This window comes from Onychomys torridus, chromosome 4 (genome assembly GCF_903995425.1).
Source record: "Onychomys torridus chromosome 4, mOncTor1.1, whole genome shotgun sequence".
NCBI lineage: Eukaryota > Metazoa > Chordata > Mammalia > Rodentia > Cricetidae > Onychomys > Onychomys torridus.
In genome coordinates this window covers 9,067,751-9,093,571 of record NC_050446.1, presented here as the reverse complement: position 1 = coordinate 9,093,571, position 25,821 = coordinate 9,067,751, and the positions used below count along the sequence as shown (strand labels likewise).

At 47.0% G+C, this 25,821-nt stretch overlaps 1 protein-coding gene and 2 non-coding genes across 18 annotated transcripts in view; 1 reads left to right on the top strand and 2 right to left on the bottom strand.

Annotated features, from left to right (window-relative positions):
- Odf2 (outer dense fiber of sperm tails 2) overlaps positions 1–22,161 on the top strand; it is a 43,198-nt gene extending 21,037 nt beyond the window's left edge. For 8 of the 16 annotated variants that reach the window (XM_036183168.1, XM_036183161.1, XM_036183158.1 and 5 more), the window contains 13 exons: positions 2,207–2,278; positions 3,482–3,553; positions 3,640–3,756; positions 4,046–4,231; positions 4,549–4,658; positions 6,976–7,111; positions 10,553–10,663; positions 10,771–10,875; positions 11,735–11,893; positions 13,244–13,344; positions 15,347–15,509; positions 15,887–16,012; positions 20,919–22,161. In XM_036183168.1, the coding sequence (XP_036039061.1) occupies positions 2,207–2,278; positions 3,482–3,553; positions 3,640–3,756; positions 4,046–4,231; positions 4,549–4,658; positions 6,976–7,111; positions 10,553–10,663; positions 10,771–10,875; positions 11,735–11,893; positions 13,244–13,344; positions 15,347–15,509; positions 15,887–16,012; positions 20,919–21,110 (1,650 nt within the window). In that variant the 3' untranslated portion in view covers positions 21,111–22,161. Of the gene's footprint in view, positions 1–2,203; positions 2,279–3,481; positions 3,554–3,639; positions 3,757–4,045; positions 4,232–4,548; positions 4,659–6,975; positions 7,112–10,552; positions 10,664–10,770; positions 10,876–11,734; positions 12,061–13,243; positions 13,345–15,346; positions 15,510–15,886; positions 16,013–20,918 lie in introns of those variants that run through there. The other 8 variants (XM_036183162.1, XM_036183160.1, XM_036183157.1 and 5 more) reach the window with 2 other exon arrangements.
- Trnaa-agc lies at positions 9,322–9,394 on the bottom strand. Its single transcript has one exon. It is a non-coding gene; the product is annotated as a tRNA-Ala (tRNA).
- LOC118583253 lies at positions 21,878–21,981 on the bottom strand. The gene has a single exon (XR_004944843.1). It is a non-coding gene; the product is annotated as a U6 spliceosomal RNA (small nuclear RNA).
- Positions 22,162–25,821: the final 3,660 nt, after the last annotated feature.

Here is a 25,821-nt window from a genome sequence, read left to right as displayed (position 1 = left end):
GTAGGCAAAACAGTCATACATGAAAAAAAATCTAAAAAGAGTCAGTTGGTGGCACATGCCTTTAATCTCAGCACTTGAGAGGCAGAGGTAGGCAGATCTCTGTGAGTTCGAGGCCAGCATAGTCTACAAAGCAAGTTCTAGGACAGCTAGGACTGTTACATGGAGAAACTCTGACTCTCAAAGTCAAAAAACAAAACAAAAATTCAGGTTGTAACATGTAAGATGCTATCGTTTTTTAAAAGTTTATTTAATTTTATGTATGGATTTTCTGCATGTATACCTGCATAACAGAAGATGACATCGGATCCTATTATATAGAGATGGACATATGGTTGTGAGCCACTATGTATTTGCTGGGAATTGAATTCAAGACCTCTGGACGAGCAGCCCATGTACTGCTTCTCCAGCCTATAATACTATTCTTTAAAAATTGTAAGGCGTGCTGGGCAGTGGTGGCACACGCCTTTAATCCCAGCACTCAGGAGGCAGAGGCAGGTGGATCTCTGTGAGTTCAAGGCCAGCCTGGGCTACCAAGTGAGTTCCAGGACAGGCTCAAAGCTACACAGAGAAACCCTGTCTCGGAAGAAAAAAAAAAAGTAAAGCTCAGAGGAGCTGGAGAGATGGCTCAGCGGTTAAGTGCAATGATTGTTCTTTCAGAGGACCTGTGTTTGGTTCCCAGTACCCACATGGTGTCTTACAACTATCTGATACCCTCTTTTGACTTTTGTGGTCACTACATGCATGTGATACATAGACATACATGCAGGCAAGGCATTCGTATACATAAAAAAATTGAGTAAAATGAAGGGACTGTAGCAGTGACTCTGTGACAAGAAAGCACTGGCTGCTCTTGCAGGGGCCTGAGTTCAGTTCTCAGCATCTACATGGTGGCTCACAGCCACCTGGCATCTGATGCTGTCTTCTGACCTCCATGGGCACCAGACAGGCACTTGGTACACATACATCTATGCTGATTAAACAGTCATACATATTGTGGCTGGAGAGATGGCTCAGTGGTTAAGTCTTAGCTGCTCTTCTAGGACTTTTGGATTTAGTTCCCAGCACCAACATCGCAGCTCACAAACACCTGTAAGTCCAGTTCCAAGGAATCCGATGTCCTCTTCACCTCTGTGGGCACCATACACTTGTCACACACAGATAGCCATAGGCAAAACACTCACATACATCTGATGAAAAAAAATATACATTTTTTAAAACATTAGAAGAAGTAAAGTGAACTGAACAATGGTGGTGTAAGCCGGTTTTTTTTTTTGTTTTGTTTTGTTTTTTTGTTTTTTTTTTTTGAGCTGAGGATTGAACCCAGGGCCTTGTGCTTGTTAGGCAAGCACTCTACCACTGAGCTAAATCCCCAACCCCATGGTGCAAGCCTTTAATTCCGGCACTCAGGAGTCAGAGGCAGGAGGATCTCTGTGAGTTCAAGACCAGCCTAGTCTTCAGAGTAAGTTTGAGGACAGCCAGAGGGCTACAAGACAGAGAAATTCTGTCTTGAAGAAAAAAAAAAAAATGCAATGCATAGAAAGAGGTTAAGAAGGCCCACGATCAAACTATTAGCTTTAGGTTGAGATCTGGAGGGTGAGGTTGGGGATTTAGCTTAGTGGTAGAGCGCTTGCCTAGCAAGCACAAGGCCCTGGGTTCGGTCCTCAGCTCTGGGGAAAAAAAAAAAAAAAACTTCTGAGAGATCTGGAGGGTGGACATGGGGACGTGTATTAAACTTTTTATTTTATTTATTTTGGTTTTTTAAGACAAGGTTTCTTTTTCTTTTTCGAGACAGGGTTTCTCTGTGTAGCTTTGCACCTTTCCTGGAACTCACTTGGTAGACCAGGCTGGCCTCGAATTCACAGATCCGCCTGGCTCTGCCTCCCGAGTGCTGGGATTACAGGCGTGTGCCACCACTGCCCGGCTTAAGACAAGGTTTCTGTGTAGCTCTGGTTCGCCTGGAACTAGCTCTGTAGATCAGGCTGGCCTTTGAACTCACAGAGATCCTCTTGCCTCTGCCTCCTAAGTGCTGGGATTAGAGGCCTGCGCCACCACCTGGCATATTGAACTTTTACTAACATTCATGACATAATGAGTCTGGATTGATATATACTAGTGTGGCTAGAAATAGTTTGGGGAAAAGAAAATCGCTGAGATGTAGACTCTGTGTTTATTTAAATCTTGGGTTTTTTTTTTAACCTTACTGAAGGATTCCGAGAGACTAATGGAGCAACAAGGTGCATTACTGAAACGTCTGGCAGAGGCGGACTCAGAGAAAGCGGTAACCACAGCGCACACCCTCTTGGCCCTCCCCCTCCCGTGGGTTAGCTGCCAGAGGGCTGGGCTTCCAGAAATGGAGATGCTGAATAGAGGGCAGGCCTGGAGCTCCTCTTCTGCCATTTGTCTGGGTGGTATCTCATGTTCTATAAAATGGTGGGCACCTGCCTTGCTGCCCTCTCTACTAGACTTACCTGGCTAGCTGGTCACCGAAGGGCTCAAGGGACAGAGTGAGACACCAGCATGAGGGATCATTAGTCCTCTGGCCCTGTTAAACCTGCATTTGTTTTTTGAGTTCCTAGCAGCTTAAAAAGTACGTACCATCAGGTGTGGTAGCGCACGCCTTTAATCCCAACACTCAGGAGGCAGAGGCAGGCAGATCTCTGTGAGTTCGAGGCTACCTAGTAAACAGAGTGAATTCTAGGACAGCCAGGATGACAGAATAGAGACCCTATCTCAAAAAGAAAAAAAAAAAGTACGTACCTTTTACTTCACAGCCCTGTTTTAGAATTCTCTCCCAAGGCTGCATGTTCCATGGACCTTGAAGCTGTGCAAGAAGTTAGTTTATGAGTGCACGAAACAAATGGGGTCGTGTGGTCAAATAATCTGGGAACCTGTTGTCTGGCTTGAACTTCAAGTTCCCCAGGCTTCTTAGTCCCAAGACTTTGGGAGTGTCTGGCATTGAATGGGATGGGAGGGACAGAGAGGCCTCACTGCCTGACTAGTGATCATTATGGAGGACACCAGTACCTCTCCCCAGCTCACCAGCCCTCACATTCTCGGGGTGCTTTCTCAGTAAACCATCTCTAGCAAGGTGAGGCAAGAGAGGAGGAGGAGAGAAAATACAGATTTGAGGAAGGACTGGAAGCTGAGCTAAGCTGTGATGGTCAGGATGCTGAAACATCAGCATCTGATCCAAAAGATGTGGAGGGTTCAGCTGGATAGTGATAAACGTGAGACTCACTTTGAATGATGTGTGGTTATCCCTGGCAGAGTGCCAGGCATTCATTGAGCTTTGTGCTTTTCTATATTTTCCAATTAATAGCACCTTTTTTAAAATTGAGAAACATAAATTCATGCTTTAAAAAAAATGAATACAGGTTAGTTGTTTCCTACCTGGGTCTCTGGCATTGGCAAGCGGCTTTCTGGGTTGCGTGGTCAGGCCCCTCCGGCTGATCCAGAGGCATGTGACTGTGTTTTCTCCCAGCGCCTGCTGTTACTGCTGCAGGACAAGGACAAGGAGGTGGAAGAGCTCCTCCAGGAGATACAATGTGAGAAGGTACTGTGCCCAGCCCTGCCCCTGCCGAGCCCGAGCTGCATGGCGCTGCGCGAGAACTGCCTCCATCACTTTCTCTTTCTCCCAAGGCTCAAGCAAAGACAGCATCTGAGCTCTCCAAGTCCATGGAGTCCATGCGCGGGCATCTACAGGCACAGCTCCGGTGCAAAGAGGCTGAGAACAGTCGCCTGTGCATGCAGATCAAGGTACTTGTAGGCTCCCAGGTGGGGCAGGCAGAGGCTGTCACTCTCAGGTTTCTCATGACTACCTGAAGGAAGTCATTAGTCTCCAGTGCTCTCCAGGCTCCCAGGGGGCAGCTCTGCTGAGTCACTTGGGATCTGACCATGTTAAAAGCTCTCCATGGTCAGAGACCCAGAGAGGCCACGCCTCTGGTGTCTGTCTATCGGTCTGAGTTCTTACATCTTCTCTTCTCTGTTCTCCTCTGCCTTACCTCCTTGCGGTCTCTCCCACCTCTTCCTTCCTGTCTCCTCCCAGAACTTGGAGCGCAGTGGGAACCAGCACAAGGCGGAAGTGGAGGCCATCATGGAGCAGCTAAAGGAACTGAAGCAAAAGGGAGACCGAGACAAAGAGACCCTGAAGAAGGCCATCCGAGCCCAGAAGGAGCGAGCGGAGAAGAGTGAGGAGTATGCCGAGCAGTTACACGTGCAGCTTGCTGACAAGGTGACAGGCCTGGACCTGCTCCCGGAAGAGCCTTTGCTTGGAAGGAGTGTGGCTGGGGAAGGGGAGATGACTGGAGGGCTAGAACTGTCCTGCCCATCCCCCTCGAGAGAAGGATGACGACTCAGGAACTGCCCACAGGAAGCGGTGTGATCCTGGGAGCCTGGGAGCTGGCTTTGGCTTTCTGTACCACTCCCAGTAGTCCCTCATCTTGAGGGGGGCAGCAGAGGAAGGCTGGGTCTATCTAGGTTCGCCCACCCTACCGCCTTTCAGCCTGGGTGTTGAAACCAGGCTGACAGGCCGCTGTCCTCTGTTCCCAGGACCTTTATGTCGCTGAAGCTTTATCTACCCTGGAGTCATGGAGGAGCCGCTACAACCAAGTGGTGAAAGACAAAGGAGACCTGGAGTTGGAAATTATCGTCTTGAATGAGTTAAGAGGGGACTGAGGAGGGGTGGGAGGGGCAGGTGGAAGGTGCGTGGTGCCCTGAGGCCTCAGCGTTCATGAGGCTGCTGTGGTCTCTGGGGTTGGAGTTGTAAACTGGGCTGAGATGTGGACAGACCTGTGCCAGGCTACTACTCCTCTTGTCTAGCACGTAAGAGGCCCTGGTCTCCATCCCCTGAACTGTAAACATCCATAGGTATCGTCAAGGGGATAAGGTTCCCCATCACAGAGGCCCAACTTGGCCCTAGTCTATGCAGCAGGACATGGGCACACAGTTGCTTGATCCTGGGGATGGTGCAGCTAGTCCCTGTGCATTCCCCACTGTCTGCCAGTGCTGCCTGCCAACAGTTCAGGGGGTGCAGGGGATGAGGCAGCAGGAGCTGCAGGGTGGGTGACTGACTTTGATGCACTTTCTTCACCACTGATAGGATATCAGTGACCACTCTTTTGTTCTCCAACGGCCATTTGTTCCTTTTGTACAAGTGCCTGTGTGGTGGCTATGGGACTACAGCCGGAAGAACACAAATGTATTAGCTACCCTGAGTTCCACTTGAGATCCTGGGGCTACAAGATGCACAGGCTCCTTTGGCCAAGGAAATAGGGGTTACAGGGAGCTAGCAGCCTCCCCTTTGAGCAAAGCTTTCCTTGGAAGTGTGTTTGGCTCAGTTTGGCAAGCACAGGCTGAGAGCCTGCCATGTATCAGGTGCTGTGCTCAATTCTTAGACTGGTTGGAGAAGAGAGATGAAGGTATAAAGAAGGATCCGTGGTAGAGATGAGGGATTAAAGAAGGGGTGTTCTGAGGTGGGGAGTCTGAAGTGGGCTTTTAAGGGTGAGTAGTAGGCTGTCAGGTGAGATGCCATGTACTGGCTTGGGCCCAGGCAGTGCTCACTCAGTGTTTGCTAAATGGCAGCCTCTACTTGAATACCATGAGAACACAGCTGGGGTAGAGCTCAGTGGAGTATTTACCTAGTGTGTGAGAAACCTGGGTTTGCATCCCCTGAGATGAAAAACCCCAAATAATAATAATAAAGTTTAAAAACCTCTGAGAGCAACACTGGGAATGGTGGTGGCGCACGCCTTTAATCCCAGCACTCGGGAGGCAGAGGCAGGTGGATCTCTGAGTTCGAGGCTAGCCTGGTCTACAGAGTGAGTTCCAGGACAGCCAGGGTTGTAACACAGAGAACCCCTGTCTTGAAAACCAACAAAAAAACCCAAAAACCAAACAGCCAAACCAAAACCCTGAGAGCACAGACAGTACACCGGTTGTGATGGTGTGAAGTTGAGCCTGGGAGCTCAGCGCTGAGGCCAGTCTGTAGATTTCACTGACAGCCCTGCTGTTGGCACCAAAGAAGGGAGAGTCGGGCAGGAGGCCAGCTTCCAGTTGGCTCCTTCACTGTCACTCAAGCCTCTTACACGTAGTCATTACAGTTCTTAGCTCTGATAGCCCTGTGTACACACATAGGGACAAAAGCCACGTGTGCAAAGTGCCTGGGGGTGAGGACCACCTGGGCACTCTTTACCAGCCACCAACCTGGAAATTGAGGGAAAGATCTCAGAGGAATCTCTGCTAACACCAAGAAAGGATGGGGAGAGGGCTGTCTGGTGATACTGAAGGTTGGGAGGAACTGTGTCTTCGGCCTTTCAATCAGAATGGGCACACTTAACAGTCATCCTGGCTAAATGGTAGACAGCTTCCAGAGGAGGTGTCATGAGAATCATTTTGGAAGGATATTATGTGGAGGTGGGACACTGGTATGGGGAAGCTGCTTCTTGGTATGGAGGCTGGGGAGCAGATAGGCAGCATGTCATAGTGTTGCTCGAATTTCTAAATGGTCTTATAATAAAAACCCGGAGCCAGACATTGGGGTAAATGCTGCAAGATCAGAGAGACCAAGGAGCAAGCCACTGCCACTTCTCACCTCACCAACTCCACAAATCCTCTGACTGAAGTCTCTGAGTCCTCAGCCAAAAGCCAAAAAGGGGCTTTTGCTGAAAAGCTTTAGCCAAAAAGCTTAGTTCCTGTCTCCTCATGCCTTATATACCTTTCTCTGCCCAGCCATATTACTTACTTCCTAGTGCTGGGATTAAATGCACATGCGCTTCCCAAATACTGGGATTAAAGGTGTGTGCCACCACTGCCTGGCCTCTGTTTAATCTAGTGGCTTGTTCTGTTCGCTGATCTTCAGGCCAATTTTATTAGGATACATAATATGTCACTACATCATAAGGTAGAAATGGCCTTTGGTGAGGGTGTACTCCTTTCCTACAATGACCTGGGAATTGACGCTATCTGCTGATCTTCTAGCCGGGTGACAGATCTTGTAAACCAGCAACAAAGCTTGGAGGAGAAGATGCGGGAAGACCGGGACAGCCTTGTGGAGAGACTGCACCGGCAGACTGCTGAGTATTCTGCATTCAAGCTAGAGAATGAGAGGCTCAAGGTCTGGATGCTGCATACTGAGAGCTGGGACCCCACAGGCGGGCTGGCCTCAGTGGGGCCAGATGAGCCTGGGCTCCTCCGAGGGTTTGGGCAGCATGTTGATAAAGGGAATGCTCTGGTGTTAGTGAGTCTGGCCGCAGGACTGCATGGGTATGGGTGTGAGGGGGACATTTAATCATTTATTGCTTCAGCTCCCTGAATGAGGGGGATGGGTCCTGCTGAGAATATGGTAACTCATGTGAAATGTTTACATGATGCATTTAGTGAACACTTACACGACAGAATTCACTGACTTTGGCCCTAACCATGGCTCTCTGCTGAGTACTTCACACAATTTCAGTTTAACCTTCGGATTGTATGTTGACTAATTTTGGTCAATAAGGAAATTGAACTGGGGTGTAGCTTACTTTAGAGCTCTTGCCTAGCAAGCCTGGGTCCTAGGTTTGGTTTCTAACTTGCCAAAGATAATAAAGAAAGCAGGGCTTAGCTAGGCAGTAGTGGCACACCCTTTAATCCCAGCACTAAGGAGGCAGAGGTAGGCGGATATCTGAGTTCGAGGCCAGCTTGTCTAGAGTGAGTTCCAGGACATCCAGGGCTATACAGAGAAAACCTGACTTGGGGGAAAAAAAAAAACCAAGTTTAAAGAGGGTTTTGCCCAAGGATGTATTTGGAGTTGGGATTTGAAATTGAAAATGATTCTGTAGACCCGGCTATTTATTACTGCATGTGGAGGTACATGCCTGTAATTTCAGCACTAAGGAAACTGAGGCAGGAGGATCGCTGTAAGTTTATTAATTTGAGGAAACCTGCCCCACAGAGTGAGATCTGCCTCAAACAAACTGACCCAAAATCCAAGTAGATTACTGACTCAGACCAAACTACTGTGCAGAGGTGACGCTTCAGAGAAGATTTTCCCTCTGATTTTAGTTTTTGTTAGGCAAGACAAGTATGCCATGGAAAAGTATACAAATCCTTAACTTTCCATGCCGTCAACAGCTTTTCAATCCCTGAAAGTTCTGAGCACCCTGGAACTGACCCCTTGTAAAGGCAGCTGCTGACTGTGTGACAAATCCGTCTGTGGGCTTGTGGCCTGACAGAGTTTGTACTGCTGCGTGCCTTTCACTCAGCACAGGGTGTGTAATTTACTCCTCGCTGCTGTAGATGGGAGCTGGGAGGTTGATCCACTAGTGTTGGTCTGATTTGGGTAGTGGCCCTCTCTTGGGTGCATGTTGTTGGTGATACTCCTTGAAATAGAATTGTGACGTCATCTGCTGATTCAGCCTTAGCAGATGTTCACAAGTGGCAAAGTAGTTGTACACACTGTTTCCACTGGTGATGAGTCAGTGTCAACAGTTGCCATGTGTCCCCTTGGCAACACTTGGTATTACCAGTCTTTTTAATTTTTACTGCATTGTTAGACACCCTAGAGATACCTTCCAGAGGGCCAGAAGTGGAGACACACTCCTGAAGGACAGTATAGGTAGACTATGTACAATGAGTTTCAGGCCATCTTAGGATACATAGAGACCCCATCTCAAATAATATGAATAACCTCCAACTCCAGCACTTAAGGATTAAGTACAGCACGGTGTATCCTGTGTAGGGTATACACTGTAGCCTCTGAAAGTGTATACTGTAGAAGTGTATTCTCTTAGACAGTCAGCTATGTTCCCAGGAAACATCACAGAAGCCGGGGTGTGACACACTCAGAGGTAGAGGCAGCTGTCGGCATGCAGTAAGGCCCAGGGTTCCTTGTCCAGCACCAGACAGGTTTCTGTCGTCACTGTGAGTGTGTTTGTCCTGATGGGAACAGTCAAGTGCACTGGCACCCTTCACCCAGCCAGTGCACTGAAGCTTTTCCATCTGTGATGCTGAGGACAGAGCACAGGACTTTGCACACGCTAGGCCAGGACTCTCCCACCAGGCTGTGTACCCTAGCTCTTGCCTTTCTTTGTTCCTTCCCTCCCTCCCCACTTCCACCCTCTTCCCCCCTTCTTTTTGGATAGTGTAGTGTTATATCTTAAGTAGCCTCACACGTGCAACAGGCCTGCCTGGGGCCCCTGAGAGCTGGGACTAAATGTGAGCCGCCACTCATCTGTTTGTCTCTTCATGCTCCTGCTTGCTCCTGACTCCTATTTATCTGTATTGCAAAACCAGTGACGTATCAGGTAACTTCTCTGAGAGACATGAGAGAATTGGTTGTCTTTTGTTTTTAGAGCTGAGGATCGAACCCAGGGCCTTGTGCTTGCTAGGCAAACGCTCTACCACTGAGCTAAATCCCCAACCCTCATTGTCTTAAAAATACATTTTAAAAAGTATTTTGCAAGTTTTGTTTCGTTCTTCAAGACAGGGTTTCTCTGTTAGTTTTGGAGCCTGTCCTGGATCTCACTCTGTAGACCAGGCTGGACTCGAACTCACAGAGATCCGCCTGGCTCTGCCTCCCGAGTGTTGGGATTAAAGGTGTGCACCACCACCGCCCAGGTTTTTTGCCAAGTTTTAAAAGCATCATATAATTTGTTCATAAAAAAAGTTACAGAACAGTAGCTATTTGGTCAAATCTTGAGCCTTGGGTATGTGATCCATGTGTTTTATATTCATTTTCTTTTTTTTTTTTTTAATTAATTTATTTTTCTTTTTTCTTTTCTTTTCTTTTTTCTTTTTTTTTTTGAAGCTGAGGATCGAACCCAGGACCTTTCACTTGCTAGGCAAGCGCTCTACCATTGAGCTAAATCCCCAACCCCATTTATTTTTCTATTATCATCTTGATACAGTATAAATTATCTTAATAGTGAAATGTTTTATTAAGGCTTGCTTAGTAATTGAGTAAAACCAAAACTTATTATAAGCCACAGTCATCCTAGGGTCCCCATGCTATCTATATAGCCTCCATGGTTCTGTGGGTTGCAGTCTGATTGTTCTTTGCTTTATATCTAGAATCCACTTATGAGTGAGTACATACCATGTTTGTCCTTCTGGGTTTGGGTTACCTTTGTATTCATTTTCTTTCTAGCGTGCTAGGCAAGTCCATTATCACTTGGCTGCACCAGCCCTCTATTCCCTTCAGATTTTGCATATTTTTAGGGATAAGAAATACCATTTGTTGGGTGGTGGTGGCGCACACCTTTAATCCCAGCACTCGGGAGGCAGAGACAGGCGGATCTCTGTAAGTTTGAGGCCAGCCTGGTCTACAAAGCAAGTTTCAGGAAAGGCGCAAAGCTTCACAGAGAAACCCTGTCTCAGAAAAAAAAAAAAAAAGAAAAAAGAAAAAGAAATACCATTTATCTGTTATCATCTCTGTCTAATGGAGGAGTCACATTAGAAGTCTTACTGGAAACTCGGCGATGAAAATTTCTGTATAGGGGCATGCTCTTTGCTGGTTTCTTCAAGTGACAGAAGGTAAGGAGGCCCTGGTCTTGAACCTTCTTTCTGGTTGCTGCTTTAGGCTAGCTTCGCCCCTATGGAGGACAAACTCAACCAGGCTCATCTGGAGGTCCAGCAGCTGAAGGCATCGGTGAAGAACTACGAGGGCATGATCGACAACTATAAGAGCCAGGTAGGCCCTGGGTATCCTGGGCCCTGCTTGGCAGCTCCCCGCTAGGCTTGAGGGGAAGGGTGAGAAGAGGGCTCTGCGCAAGAGCAGCCATTGTGGTTTGTCCCCAGGTGATGAAGACCAGATTGGAGGCTGATGAAGTAGCTGCCCAGCTAGAGCGCTGTGACAAAGAGAACAAGATGCTTAAAGACGAGATGAACAAAGAGATTGAGGCGGTACTGTCCCTCCCTGCTCTCTGCCCTGTCCAGTGTCTGTCCAGAGGCGCCATGTCCCCTTAACCCTGCCTCCTGTGGCTCATAAGAGACTGTTCTATGTTGTCTCCTGCCCGGCCTTTTCTCTATACAGTGATCTTTGTTTCCATTTTCCCCTTGTGGGTTATTTTTTCTTTCTCTTTTCCTTCTCTCAAGAAAACAAAGCCCCTCCTGCTTGGGCCATTTAGGTAGACTCAGATTCACCCAGTGGCTAGGTATTTGGATACCTACTTTATTCTGCCGGGAACCTTTGTTTTTGTAGCATCTGCAAATGTGCCTCTCATCTCTGGAAGGATCTCTTTCTTCTGGAGCTGTTGGCTGATTGGTGTACAGGGATTGTCTTAAAGATAACCTTGGAGACAGCCTGAGCCAGGCTCAGGTGCCGGTCTCTTGAGCAGCTCACTGCCGGTCTCTGGTCCTCAGTCTTGTTAAAGCTCATGGGTGGGCCAGGACCAGGGGCAGCTATGTCTAGTTCCTTCCTGGTCTGTGTATCGTCAGGGCTGCCTTCCTAGGGGAGCTGAAATTACACCAGCCTGTAATCCTGGCTTTTCCAGGTCTTAGTTAAATCCTTTTGTGGTTAGAACTGTCCCTTCATTAGTGTTCAAATAACGTGACAGCAGAGCCCTCAGGGTCGGTGCTGAATCCTGGGGTTGCTACTGATCCTTGCTGACTACATGAGTGCCCACCTGAAGGGCGTGGCAGGCCCAAGTGTGCCTGTGGGGTTTTCGAGATCAGGACTGGGGCAGTGCTGCTGTACTCTAGAGGAAGGCCCATCCAGTTCTCAGCCAGGATCTTGCCAACAAGGCTGCTTTTCCTGCTTCAGGCCCGCCGGCAGTTCCAGTCGCAGCTGGCTGACCTGCAACAGCTGCCTGACATCCTCAAGATCACAGAGGCCAAGTTGGCTGAGTGCCAAGACCAGCTGCAGGGCTACGAGAGGAAGAATATCGACCTCACAGCCATCATTTCAGACCTGCGCAGCCGGGTAAGGGACTGGCAGAAGGGATCCCACGAACTGGCTCGAGCAGGGTCCCGCTTACCGAGATGAGCTGCACGCCCCCCAAGGGAGGACCACTTCCTTTTTCTTGGCTGCCGATTTCTGAAAGGAGTGAGTTATCATCAGTGCTGTGAAATAAAGTCTGGTGTGCCAAACGCTTCGTGTCGCACAGAATGATTGTAGCTATAGGACTCGTCACTCTGGGAGCCTTTGGGCCCTCCTGCCGTGGCTACCCAGCTGCTCCGTGCTCTACCTACTTGTGCCCTGCGCATCCTGCCGCTGCCCTCCAACCTGCAGCCACCGAAAGGAGACCCAGCAGATACCTGGCCACTGCTTGTCCTTTGTTCCATCTCTCTCAAGCTTTAACTGCCTCTCCTTGTTCTCCACAGATGTACCACCTGGGATTCTGTTCTGAGAGACAGAAGCAAGCAGCCCCTTTGCCCAGAAGCAATCTGTCTCTTCCTTACTGGAACCATGGCTCCTGCCTGCACTGTCCCAAGACATCATATACTACTCATTCCACTCTTTTTTTTTTCTGACTTAGGCAGGTCTCTACCCTTTTAGTTTTTTGAGACAGGGTCTCGTAGCCCAGACTGAACTTACTGTGTAGCCAAGGATGCCTACTCTCGCCTTTGCCTCCGAGAATACTGGGATTGTGGTCATGCCCCACTCCTCTCCTGAAGTGCTTCCTTGGGTAGTCATAAAGGGAAGCTGCTCTTCCGTTTGTTCTGAGTATCTGCCCTGCTCCAGCAGGCTGACATTTTATCCCCCAGAAACCTGATGCAGTTTATGGGTTATTTCTCCAATTACAGCCTGAGACCTAGAGGGGACCAGTGAGTTCCTGTGTCACAGGGATACTTAGTATCCACAGGGCTTTGAATCCATTGCCTCAAGACTGTTGAGCTCTTATACCTGAGGTTCTCACAGAAAGCAGCGCTCAGGGTAACTTCTCAAACTTGCTGACCTAAATGAATCGAAGCTGCCCTTGATGCATTGCCCCATTGAGGGAGATGAAATCTGTGGTGCCAGCAGCATAACTGGGAAAGCTCAGTGGTCTGGTGTAAAGTGAGCCACTGGTAACACCTCGTGTCTCCTGCAGTTCCAGGTGGGCCTCTGGGGCTCCTGACCAGGAACCCATCACAGTTCTGGCTCTTCAGCATCTAACCCGGTTCTCCTGGTGTGGGAGGTGGCGTGGGTCTGCCCTGTCTCTGCTCTTTCTCTGCCAGGTTGTTCGTTGAATGTGGGACATGTGCTGACATCACAGGGAAGGGAGAATTCCTCCATTACTGCCCTATGGGAAGTTCCCTCGTAAACCAGTCTACATTCCTGTCATTTTAGATCGAACACCAGGGGGACAAGCTGGAGATGGCGAGAGAGAAACATCAGGCTTCCCAGAAGGAAAATAAACAGCTGAGTCTGAAGGTGGATGAACTGGAGAGGTTAGAGGCACTTGGTCCCATGTCTGCCCTCTTCCTAGGACTTGAGACTTTCTGCCGCTTAGCTGCTTTGTGCTCAGTGTGCCAAAGTGTTGGAGGGACTCAAGGCCCTGGAAGGTGCTAGGCAGAACTCAAAGGAAGAGCTGCTTGCGTTTCAGTGGTAAGCCTTGTGGGTGAGAGAAGGTGGCGTCAATCTGGAGGGATGCCGTGTGACTGTATGAACGAGGCCAGTCTTCTGGTAAGCACACTGAGGCCAAGCAGACCAGCAGGGCCTGCCTTGAATGAAGCAACCAGCACATGGTGCTGCTGAGCAGCACTCCTACGGCCGCCTTGATCTCGCTCGTCTACTTAAGACTGGTAAAAGCAGTTCTAGGGGCGGCTTATACCATTTGGCATCAGAAGCCCTGGCCTTGGGTCCAGTTCAGACACCTGCCTCCTTGGGTAGATCATTTAACTCTCCTGAACCCGTTTCCTCATCGGAGGAAGGATTACTGGAGGTGTAGTCTAGCAGCTGATCGTCATGCCAGTCCTCAGTGAGAGGGTCGAGTGTGTCACCTGCTTAGAGATGTTCAAGATAAGCTAGTTGTAGATGTTTGTCAGCTGGTACTCTCCCTGTTTTAACTCTGTGTTTGTGGCTATCTGGGAGTGTGTGTACCTGAGTACAGGTGCCCACAGAGGCCAGAGGGTCAGATCCCCTGAGCTGGAGTTACAGGCACTTGTGTGCTGCCTGATGTGCGTGTTGGAAACGGAATCTGGGTCCTCTGCAAGTGCTCTATATGCCCTCACCACTAAGCCATTTCTCCAGCCCCTTTTCGGCCTTCTTTTAATGTATTAGTATTTATGTGTGCCCAGCATGGGCAACTGCATGGGTGCGGAGGTCAGAGGACAACGTGGAGTCAGCTCTCCTCTTCCATCCTTTTTGTGCTGGGGGCTGAACTCAGGTCATGGGGCTTGGCAGTAAGCACCTGTACCCACTGAGTCATATTTTACCAGCCCTGTATTTTGGCTCTTTGAAACGGAGTCTCAACCTGTGGCTTGCAACTCATGCCTCTTGCCTTAGTCTCCGGTGTATCAGGATCACTGGTGTGAACTATCCAAATGTTAGTAACTATGAGGAAGCCAAGCTCAGGAAAAGGTGGTTACTTGCCCAGATGGACACAGCTAGTGCCTACGAAAAGCTGTTCTTATGCTGGGAACTCTTCCTCCATAGCACCTGTAAGCAGAGGACGGAGTCTGGAATAATGGCACACTACTAATCCCAGTACTTGGGAGGCTAAGGCAGGAGGATTGCTGCCACCTAGAGGATATCCTGGGTTATGTAATAAGACACTGTCTCAAAAAATAAAAACAAAAACCCGGGGGGCTAAGAACTCAGGTCTTACGGTCTTAATTGCCCTAGAGGCCAGTACAGCCTGCAGTGGGGCTGCAACAGCTGGCCTCCTGTGTTCCACCTCTGCTCTGCCAAGCTGGCCCACAAAATGTAGCCAGGTTCAACAGGACTTGCAGTGTTCACTAAGGGGAAGGTGTCTCGGAAGAGCAGGGGAGGCCTTGTGTAAAGTGCAGAAGCCACAGCTATCCTATGTCTGTCACAGAAGGTGCTGTGTGGCTCAGTTTTACTGGGCTGGGTTTAGTAACAGACTTGCCAGCTGTGCTGACTTCAGTCCCGTTCTTCCTGCTTCTCTCTGGGCTCTGCTCCCTTATTCCTGGAATGAACTGATAATGGCAGGCCTTCTGTGAGCTGCAGAAGCTGTTCTCTATGTGACGGCATGCAAGTGGCATGCGTATTGTTCCTTCTCCACGCTGTCCTGTGACCACCTGTTGCAGTTGCACAGACCAGCAGCCGCCTTGCTGATCTGAAAATACTTTGTTTCTTCTTGTGGCTCCTTGGAGATTCACGGAGATTCTTCAAGAGATGCAATCCCCAGCTCAGGGGAGGCAGCAGCCCCCTGGCAGTGGATCAAGACAAGTGGGTCATTGCAGGGTCTAATGGAGTGCTTTCACCTAGGAAATTGGAGGCCACCAGCGCCCAGAATGTCGAGTTCCTACAGGTGATTGCCAAGAGGGAGGAGGCAATTCACCAGGCTCAGCTGCGGCTGGAGGAGAAAACGAGGGAGTGTGGATCCTTGGCGAGGCAGCTGGAGAGTGCCATTGAAGATGCCAGGCGGCAGGTCAGTAGTGTTCTCATAAGTAGTCTGTGTCCTAACGTTTCTCAGCCTCCTTTCCCATCTGAAGACTGATAGTACCTTCCTCCTGGATGTGTTGTAAGGATGAAATAGATATCTGTAGAGGATCAGCCATTTTATATGGTGATCATTATATCATTCACTTTCTGCCCTCTTGAGACTCAGAAATGCTTTTTCACATTTTAGGGGTGCTGGAAAAGGGCAGGCAAAGGTGGATGTAAGAACTTCCCTCTGGTTAGCTTCTGCTCCAAGGCACCAGGGAAAATTTTGCATAATGATGTGCCAGTGGGCTATAACTGGTTGGTGGGAATGGCTAGCCTTCTCTGCAGGGTTAGGCAGACCTACCTCTCCTTTGTGTGCAGGTGGAGCAAACCAAGGAGCAGGCGCTCTCCAAGGAGCGAGCAGCCCAGAGCAAAATCCTGGACCTTGAGACCCAGCTGAGCAGGACCAAGACAGAACTTGGCCAGCTGCGGCGTACCCGTGATGATGTGAGTTGGGCTAGTGGGCAGGGCTCCCTTGGGCTGCAGGCAAAACTGTCGCCTGGTGTTTTCAGGAGTCAAAGAGGTTATCCCCAGTCACCTTGCCAGCCTAGGAGGATATTCTGGGTGACCTCCCTCCCCTTTTTTGGTACTAGGGATTGAACTCAGGGCCTTGACTGTGTTAGGCAAGCTGCCACCACTGAGCTATGGCTCCTGTTACATCCCTTCTTAAAATCAGAATTACAAGATGTCATCTATATCCATAAACACTTATTGTACAGGTGAACAGTTTTTCGCATATCCATAGACTTGCATGATGACCAAATTTCTGGTAGTGGTAAAAGGTGAGGTAGAAGCTGCCTCTGTGTGAGTGGCTGAGAGAGAGAGAGTCAAAGTAAGCAAAAATAGCTCTTGTTCCACAGAGAGGAAGAACTTTGAAAACCACAACGGAAATAAAAGAAAGCCTGAAAAGTCCAGAGGAAAAGAGGACAGACAGAGCAGCGGCACTTGTCTGGTGGTGCAGAGAGCTCGCTGCAGCCACTCCCATGCATCTTTGTGTCTCCTCCTGTGGTGGTGCTAGGGGTTGAGCCTTCCAGAGTAGGCTGTTCAATAAGACTCCCCCAGATGGCACCTGAAGAGCAGGCTCAGCAATTGTGAACACTGATTGTTCTTGGGTAGACCTGGGTTCAGTTCCCAGCACCCATGCTCAGTGTAGTTAGAGTTTTCCTGCCTGGCCCACAGTCAGGACAAATCTCTCTCACCCGCCAGGCCCATAGACGCTCAGACCCAACCAAGTAAACACACATATTGTTTACAAACTATATGGCCGTGGCAGGCTTCTTCTTGTTATCTACTTCTTCTATCTTAAATTAACCCATTTCTATTAGTCTATAAGTTGCCACATGGCTCGTGGCTTACCTTGTTATGGCAGTGGCTGACCATATCTCTCTCCCTTTGCCTTCCACTTCCCAGAATTCTCTTCTCTCTTGTCCCGCCTATACTTCCTGCCTGGCTACTGGCCAATCAGCATTTTATTTATACAGATCAATATCCACCACTTCCCCTTTTCTTTTTTTTTTTAAAGGAAGGTTTTAACTTTTACATAGTAAAATTACATTTAACAAAACAATTATCAAGCAAGAATTACAGTTACAATATTAAGGAAGATATCCTATCTATCTTATATTTGTGAGCCTGAGGTTTTTATATCTAACTTACCTTTTATCATAACTGAGGAAATTATAACTATCTAGTCTTCAACCACATCAAAGACCTCAAAAGGATATAATATTACCTGAGAACTGGGAGAAGGATGCAAGCAACTTGTGGGAGTCTTGCAGGGTAGATGGAGACAGCTGGCAGCCTGGACAGTCACCTAATGTTCCTTTGTAAAGTTGGGGCATCTGTCTTCAGCCCACAGGGCTAGAGTCTCTTGGTCACTTCTCTCAGTGTCCTGTAGAATGTCTGGCAGTTTCCTCTGTGAAGCAGGTACCTGAAGGACCATTTTGTCAAACAAAGTTTAGTGGTCACCTTCCCATGGGTCCTAAACGTCCAGTCGATCAAGCAGTCCAGGCAAGAATAGTTTCTTGCCCAAATGGCTATTTTTTGCCAAGGTGAAGATAAGATATGAAGTGTCTTCAATGCCCATTCTCCTCTCTGAAGTAAATCGGTGTTGCCAGGAGCAGACATGTCTCACTGTCCAGAAAGTCTAAATTTTAAAAATATTTTAAATGCCATATTCTGAAGGCCTTTGAAGTATTTGAAGATTACCTATCTACCTGAAATATCTCTATGTATACCTAGAAGACTTAACTAACATGGCTATGAGTATGATTATCATACATGATTAATTATTAATTATTAATCTATTATTGTTCATTACAATTTTAAATGAGCTATACAAACATAATACCTTAAACAAGAGTAGAAATATAACACAGTATAACAAAATTAACTTTAAGTTTGTATCTATAGACTAAAATCTATACCAGTATAAAACATTTTAAACGAGTTGTTGCTCTTTAGAAGTAGGTTCATTAATCTACCCTTTCATCCCATTATATCTATATCATATCCCCTTTTCTTTAGAAAGAGATCGCATTTATAATCAACCTGCTATAAATAAAAATAGTGAGTGGTTTTTCTCTGTCCCACATCAGAGGGCTCTTCTGATTTGGGACACAAGAGTCTCTTAACCTTTTCTTTTAGCAATATGTCTGGGTTTAGAGAAGGAGTGAGCCAATTCCATCTCCAAAGCCAGCTTGATAATTTTGGGAAATTGGGTGTAGTTTTTCTTACTACTTCCTGCTGGAGGAGGGCGCTGTATGTATCTTATGGGGACACAAAGAAAATTTTAGGATTATGGAGTAGTCCGTGAGGGTGAACCTCTGAGCCAGTTGCCTTGAAACCATTCTGGATGTTGGATCATCTGGGCCATGGTGTCATCGGAGACCTTTCAGGTGGTCTTGGCTGATCAAACCTGATATATCTTAATCTGGAACAAATCCATAGCCTCTGGCTTTCTGTGGAAACAAAAGCAGAGACTCACAAAGCAACATATCCTTATATCCAAATTTTGAAGTCAAGGTACCTTTAAAATTTACATATTTGTTTAACTCAACAGCTTTTACGATCAAATCTTTTTCTGCAGTTAAAAATCCCAAAGACAACACAAACCAGATTCTCTGTGTAATATCCATCTTTGTAAGATTGAAACGCTGCTGTGGCTGTTGGCTCTGCCCACCTCAGCTTCCCAACATGGCGGTGGTACAGTTTACTGCCAGCTCTGGGTCTGGAGCCATGTGTACCATCAACTATCAGAAGCAGTTCTACCAAAGCAGCAGCGCATAGCCCAGAAACCCTTTTTTTTTTTTTAACTAGCAAAGACTAAATCCACCACGCAGCAGAGTAAAGTGCTGCTTGTAGACTCCTCATTCCCGCCACACTGCAGGTCAGACACACACACCAGGAACCCACCATAGTAGCTCAAACCGGCAGGCTGCCGCTAACTTGAGAGACAATTAGGAAGCTGTTTTTAGCTCCGTTTTAGAATCTTTTTTCTCAGGTTTTAGGTGGAAACTTTTGCCAACATGTTGGGCGCCATTTGTAGTTGGAGATCTACTCTCCAGCCCCCGCCAAGCCCTGTTAGTCCAACAACCCACTTATAAAATAAACACACAGACATTTATATTATTTAAACTGCTTGGCCATTAGCTCAGGCCTACCATTGTCTAGCTCTTACTCTTATATTTAGCCCATTTCTATTAATCTATATTTTGCCACATGGCTTGTGGCTTACCGGTGTCTTTACATGTTACTTCTCATGGCAGCGACTGGCAGTGTCTGTTTTCCCCAGCCTTCTACCTCCCACAGCTCAGTCTGTAACTGTAGCTCGGGGGAATCTGCTGCCCTCTTTTGGCACACTGGTTAAAGATACTTGCCGTTTGATCATGAGGACTAGAGTTCGTATCCCAGCACCCAGGCTTATTATGACCAAGCCAGATGTTCCACAGATGCTTGTAACTCTGGTTCTGAGGGCTTTGCTGCCCTCTCTTTGTCTTGGTTTGCACCTACATTTACCCACGTGGTAAATAAGCAGACCACTAGTACTGATAGAGGAGAATGTAAAACCCAAAACTAATCCAACCAACCAAAACAGCAACCAACCAAATTACAGGACTTGGTAAATTATGGCTTCAGCTACCCATGAGAAAGACAGGCCTAACAATGTGTGTCCAAGAAATGAATATGTGTCTGTGGTGGGGGCTACCCACCACCCCCACAGTTTCCCAGTGTGCTCTCGAGTAGGAGCAGCAGGAAATATTAGATAGAAGAATTAGAGGGGGGGAAACAGATAGAAAATACAGGACCGCCTTGAGAGGGCCTAGAACCTATTCCATAGGGCCCTGACTGTCTCTGCCCCAGGGTATTTATAGGAATGCCCAGGGGTGGAGCAAAAGACCTCCCCCCAGCACAGCCAAGTGCAGACCATCTCAGACACCTGCATTCAGGCCTGGAGTTCAATCATCCTTTTTATGCAGACCTACTAGGTAAAGCCATGAGGAACCTGAAAATGGGCTCCCACATGTGTCTACCTCAATGGTAGACACAGACAGATGCAGAGGATGAGAACCAATCTGCTATACTAATGGAATCCTGAAACAAGCTGCTGTAGGTATTCATGAACTTCAAGCCCAAATGAGAAGATTCAAAAGGTCACTCCAAATTAATAATAATTAAGCAAGAAGATGTGACAAGCCAGATGTGGTGGCCCACATTTTTAATCTCAGCATTCGGGAAGCAGAGGTTGACAGATCTGTGAGTCTGAGGACAGCCAAGGCTACATAGAAAAACTCTGCCAAAAAAAAAAACAAAACAAGAAGAGGAACTGGGAGAGACAGCTCAGTGGTTAAGGGCACTGGCTGTTCTTCCAGAGGTCCAGAGTTTAGTTCCCAGCACCCACATGGTGGCTCACAACCATCTGTAATGATCTGGTGATCTGGTGCCCTCTTCTGGATGCAGGCAGGAAGGACACTGTATACATAATAACTAAGTCTTTTTAAAAAAAAAAAAAAAAAAAAGCTGTAAAGGAAAAAGACCAAATAACAAAGGCAGACCTATAAAAATAAAAACCTCAGCCAGGTGTGTTGACTCAGTGTGTGTTGCCATAATCCCAGCACTCAGGCTAAGGCAGGAAAATAGCTAATTCAAGGCCATGTACTAAGTTGTCTGGGCAGCTTGGGGAGGACTTGGCTCAAAATAGTAAAACAAAAAAGCACCTAACTCCCTCACCCAAGGGGAAAATCCCCACCTCCCTCATAGGCCCTGGTACCTCTCGGTGTTGGCACCCTCTAAGTGAACGCCTGGGCCCATTGTTCGCTTTTTACTCTTGCCATGTCCTCTCTCCTCTCCCTAGGCGGATCGGCGATACCAGAGCCGGCTGCAGGATCTGAAGGACCGCCTGGAGCAGTCTGAGAGCACCAACCGCAGCATGCAGAATTACGTCCAGTTCCTCAAGTCGTCCTACGCCAATGTATTTGGGGACGGCCCCTATACATCCTCTTACCTGACGAGCTCACCCATCCGCTCCCGGTCTCCCCCTGCCTGAGGCCCCCTGTCCAAGGGCTACAGCCCTTGCCTGATTCCAGGGACCTGAGGAGTTGCCATCCTGAAGCTGCCCAGCCCACTGGCTTTCTCCTCAGGTGATCAGATGTGCTCAGGGTCTGTTTCCTAATGGCGGGAAAGTCCCTAGTGTAGCTGGGGATGAATCAGGAAGAGGGTGGGTCTCTTTCCTGATCTGTGAGCCTGGTGGAATTCTTCAGTGGCCTTCACAGGCCTTTATTTGCTACACCAGGTGCCAGATTTGTAAACCCCTGTGACTTTGCAGAGTCTGCTTCCTTTCCTGGGGACTGTTGGGTGGGCTTTCCCCTGCAGTCCCCTCCAACCCTCTTTCGGTGCACCCATGTCTTGGGTTTCTCTGGGCTGAAGCAGCAGGAGTCCTCTTGGACTGTGAACCACCTACATCACCTTTTCCTCTTTTAATTTATTATTTTATTTTTACTCAAAACAAAACTTTATTGGTATTAAGAAATAGTGAAATCAGATAAATTAGTAACTGAGTGGGTGAGTCTGTGCTTGTATCAGCATAAAGATAAAATGGAAGCAGAAAGATACATTTACCCCTGGCCCATGGAGGTAAGATGCTCACGGCTCCCTTTGCTCCTTTGGAATCTGTAGCTACAAATGTCATGAAATGGAGTAGCAGTGAGCTATGAATTGTTTGAGCACAAAGCTAACTGTGGCAAGTATGCTCATGACAGTGTATTCTGGTTTCACAGTGCTGTAAACACTTTGTTCACCAGCTCTTAATGGCAGGAAAAATGGGAATGCTTCAGGAATTTTCCTGTTGTCCTTGAGCAGGGGCCATGCCAATCTTCTCTGAATTCCAGTTTTAGCGTAGGGGCTGCTGAAGTGAGCACCGCCTTTTCCTTCTTGACAGTAGAGCAGGAATCGGTATTTTCTGTAGTGCCAATGTAGAGGCTACTTGTCCCCAGCACTTCACAGAAGCTAACGTCCATCTGGCCTTAAAGTATAATCCCTATCTCATTGCTTTTCATTTCTCTTTGTATTTCTGAAATTCATTTATTTTTGAAATTTTTGTGTGGTTTTACAGGAAATAAAATTTTTATTATCAGTTATTTAAGACTCCTTTGATTTCTTTTATCCTTCTCTCCTGACTTTATAAACGACTGCTGGGTGGTGGTGGCGCATGCCTTTAATCCCAGCACTCGAGAGCAGGCACCTATCAGTGAGTTCAAGGCCAGCCTGGTCTACAAAGTGAATTCCAGGACAGGCTCCAAAGCTACACAGAGGAACCCTGTCTCAAAAACAAAAAAACTGAGTGTGACGGCGCACACTCTAATCTAATTACTTGGGGTGTGGAGGCAGGAATTCTGTTATCCACAGCTATATAGTAAGTTGAAGCCAGCCTGGGTTATATGAGACTATGTCTGAATAAAAACAAAGATTTTTTAAATGATTTAATAAGATGCATGTGAGAGTCAGGCAATGGTGGCCTCACTTTTAATCCCAGCAGGATCTCTGTCAATTCGAGGCCAGCCTGGTCTACAGAGTGAATTCCTGGACAGCCAGGTCTATAGAGAAACCCTGTTGTCTTGAAAAAAACAAAAACAAACAAAAGTCCGTGTGAGAAAACATGAATTGCAGAATAGTTGGTGGTGAATTATGAACTTTTCATTTCATGATGGAACAGATGGGCTGTTGATTCTTTGTCTCAAGAAGATAAGGTACCAGATGGCTGAAGGCAAGACACTTTGTCAGGCCTTACTAGTCAGGGTTTGGGGACGATAACTTTCACAGGATAGATAGGTGTGGGATGTACCTATATTTTATGTGCTAAATGCTACCTGCTTTCTACATAAGATTTTGGGCCATTTTGTATTTTTCTGTATTTGAAAGAAAGAGTGGTGTGGACTACTTGCTTAGTATGTGCACATGTACAAGAGCCTAGGGATTCACTTCCTTTTGATTAATTTTTAAATTGGGTTCATTTATTTTATGGGTGAATAGCGTGAATGTATATATGTGCTGTGTAACATCTCTGCTCTTGGTGCTCTGTGAGATCAGAAAAGAGCATCAGAGTCCCTGATACTGGAGTTACGGATGGTTGACAACCACCATGAGTGCAGGAATTGAACCCAGGTCCTCTGCAAGAGCAGCAAGTGCTCTTAACTGCTGAACCATCTCTCTAGCCGTAAGGACTTAAGTTTGATCTGCAGGGTCTCCTTCCCTCATCACCAACCAAAACCCACAAATGGTAATGTTCTTCAGAGAGATCACTATTTTCTAGCTGGCTTTGGCCTGAGTTCTGGGCTTGACTTTTCTCTTGCTTTTCTTTTTTTAAAAAGATTTATTTATTTATTACGTATACAGTGTTCTGTCTGCACCTAACCCTGCAGGCCAGAAGAGGGCACCAGATCTCATTACAGATGTTTGTGAGCCACAATGTGGTTGCTGGGAATTGAACTCAGGACCTCTGGAAGAGCAGTCGGTGCTCTTAACCACTGAGCCATCTCTCCAGCCCTCTCTTGTTTTTTCTATTACTAGGATAAAACACCATGACCAAGGCAACTTCTAAGAGAAAGTGTTTAATTTGGCTTATTGATTCACAGGGTTAGAGTTCATAACTGTGGCAGAGAGCATACGTGCAGACCCACACTGTGCGGCAGAGAGGGAGCACCAGGAATCATAGGAGTCTTGAAATCTCCAAGCCTGCCCCAGTGGCACCCTTCCACTAGCAAGCCACACCTGATTCTTCCCAAACAGTTTCACCAACTGGGGGCCATTCTCATTCCGATTACTACAGCATCTCAACCACTGTTACCCAAGTCTAAAACTCCAGAGTTTGGGGCTGGAGAGATAGTTCAGTGGCTAAGAACTCTTGTTCTGGTTGTCTGAGATGGAGCACGCAGGAGGCTGAGGCAAAAAAAAAAAAAAAAAAAAATATATATATATATATATATATATATATATATATATATATATATATATATATATATATATAAAAGCAGAAGCCCTCTTGCTGCTCTTGCGGAGGACCTTGAGTTTATCAAGGTGGCCTGCAGAGATGAGTGCATACTGTTGTCTACATCAGGCAGCAGTTCCCAGTAACTCAGTCCAGCTCCTGGGGCATTCAATTCCTCTAGCCTTAGGTCCCTACACTCATGTAGTCAGACTTTCTTTGGACAGCCAGTTCCCCAGTAATGATACAGAGACTTCTTATTAACTATGAATGCTTGGCCTTAGCTTAGTCCTGTTCACAACTAACTCTTACGACTTAAGTTAACCTGTTTCTATTAATCTACATTCTGTCCCATGGCCCATTGCTGCTCCTCCATACTGTACATAGGACTTCTCCATGTCTGGCTGGTGAAAGTCCACAGGCCTCAGATTCTTCCCAAGTTCCTCCCTCTCCCTGGAAATCCCACCTATCCTCTCTTGCCTAACTATTGGCCATTTAGCTCTTTATTAAATCAATCAGAAGGCGCTTTAGGCAGAGACACATTTTCACAGTGTACAATAAAGATCATCCCACAACACTCATGTGCACGTTTAAACACACATTGAAAACAAATAGACTTTTTCCTTTGAGACAGGATCCTATCGTGTAGCCTCTAGAGAGCATGAACTCATGTAGACTAGCCCTGTCTTCAAATAACAGAGATCCCCTGCCACTGCCTCCCACGTGCTGGAATTATAGGCACGTGCCACCATGCCCTGACTCCAAACCAACTTTTCAAGAAAGAACATTTAGAACAACACAGGCGTGCATGATTCCTTTTTCTTTTGCTCAAGTAGTGTAACCACCTCAGCACCACTGGGTTGAGCTGTGTAAACTTTTGATGGAAGTGACTTGGAGTCCATTCCTGGGAATATTCTTTGGTTTTTGTTTTCTCCATTACAGGGTTTCTCTGTATAGCTAGCCCTGGTTGCCCTGGAATTCATTGTGGACCAGGATGGCCTCAAACTCAGGGATCTGCCTGCCTTTGCCTCCCAAGTGCTGGGATTAAAGGTGTACAACCACACTCAGATTATTCCTAGGACTCTTGTATTAACCTTTGTAAAATATTTTACCTGAAGTCCAATGATTTTTATAAAATTTAAAAACAATAACAACAACAAAACTGTATGTATGTGGGCCGTGGGCCTATTTGGTGTTAGAAGAGCCCAGAAAGAGGACAGTGGATCTGCTGGAGCTAAAGTTGCCATTGTGAGCTACCATGTGGGTGTTGGGAACTGACCCAGAGGCCTCTGCAAGAGAAGTCAACACTCTTAATGCCTGAGCTATCTCTCCAGAAAAATATACTGCTTATCCTCAAACAGATGTCACAGAGACATGGGCAGTAGAGGGTTAAAAAGTGTAGTGCATCCAATTTCATTAAGATTCAACTATGTGTGGTGGATTAAGGGAGGGTTAAGTGAGACCTATTAATACTCAAAGTTAACAATTTATCTTTCTAGTATATTTACCAACGTGTGATTATTACCATGATCTAATTCTAGCTCATTCTCATGAACTCCAAGAAACCCCATCCCCATCTGCAGTCATTTGAGGTCCCACTTCTACCTCTGGATTTGTTTATTCTAGACACCTTACGTGAAGGGATTATACTGTGTTCTCCCCTTAACTTGCTGCTTTTTGTTGTTGTTTTCTTTTTCTTTTTCGAGACAGGGTTTCTCTAATGGTCCTGGAACTCACGCTGTAAACTAGGCTGGCCTCGAACTCAGTGATGCCTCCC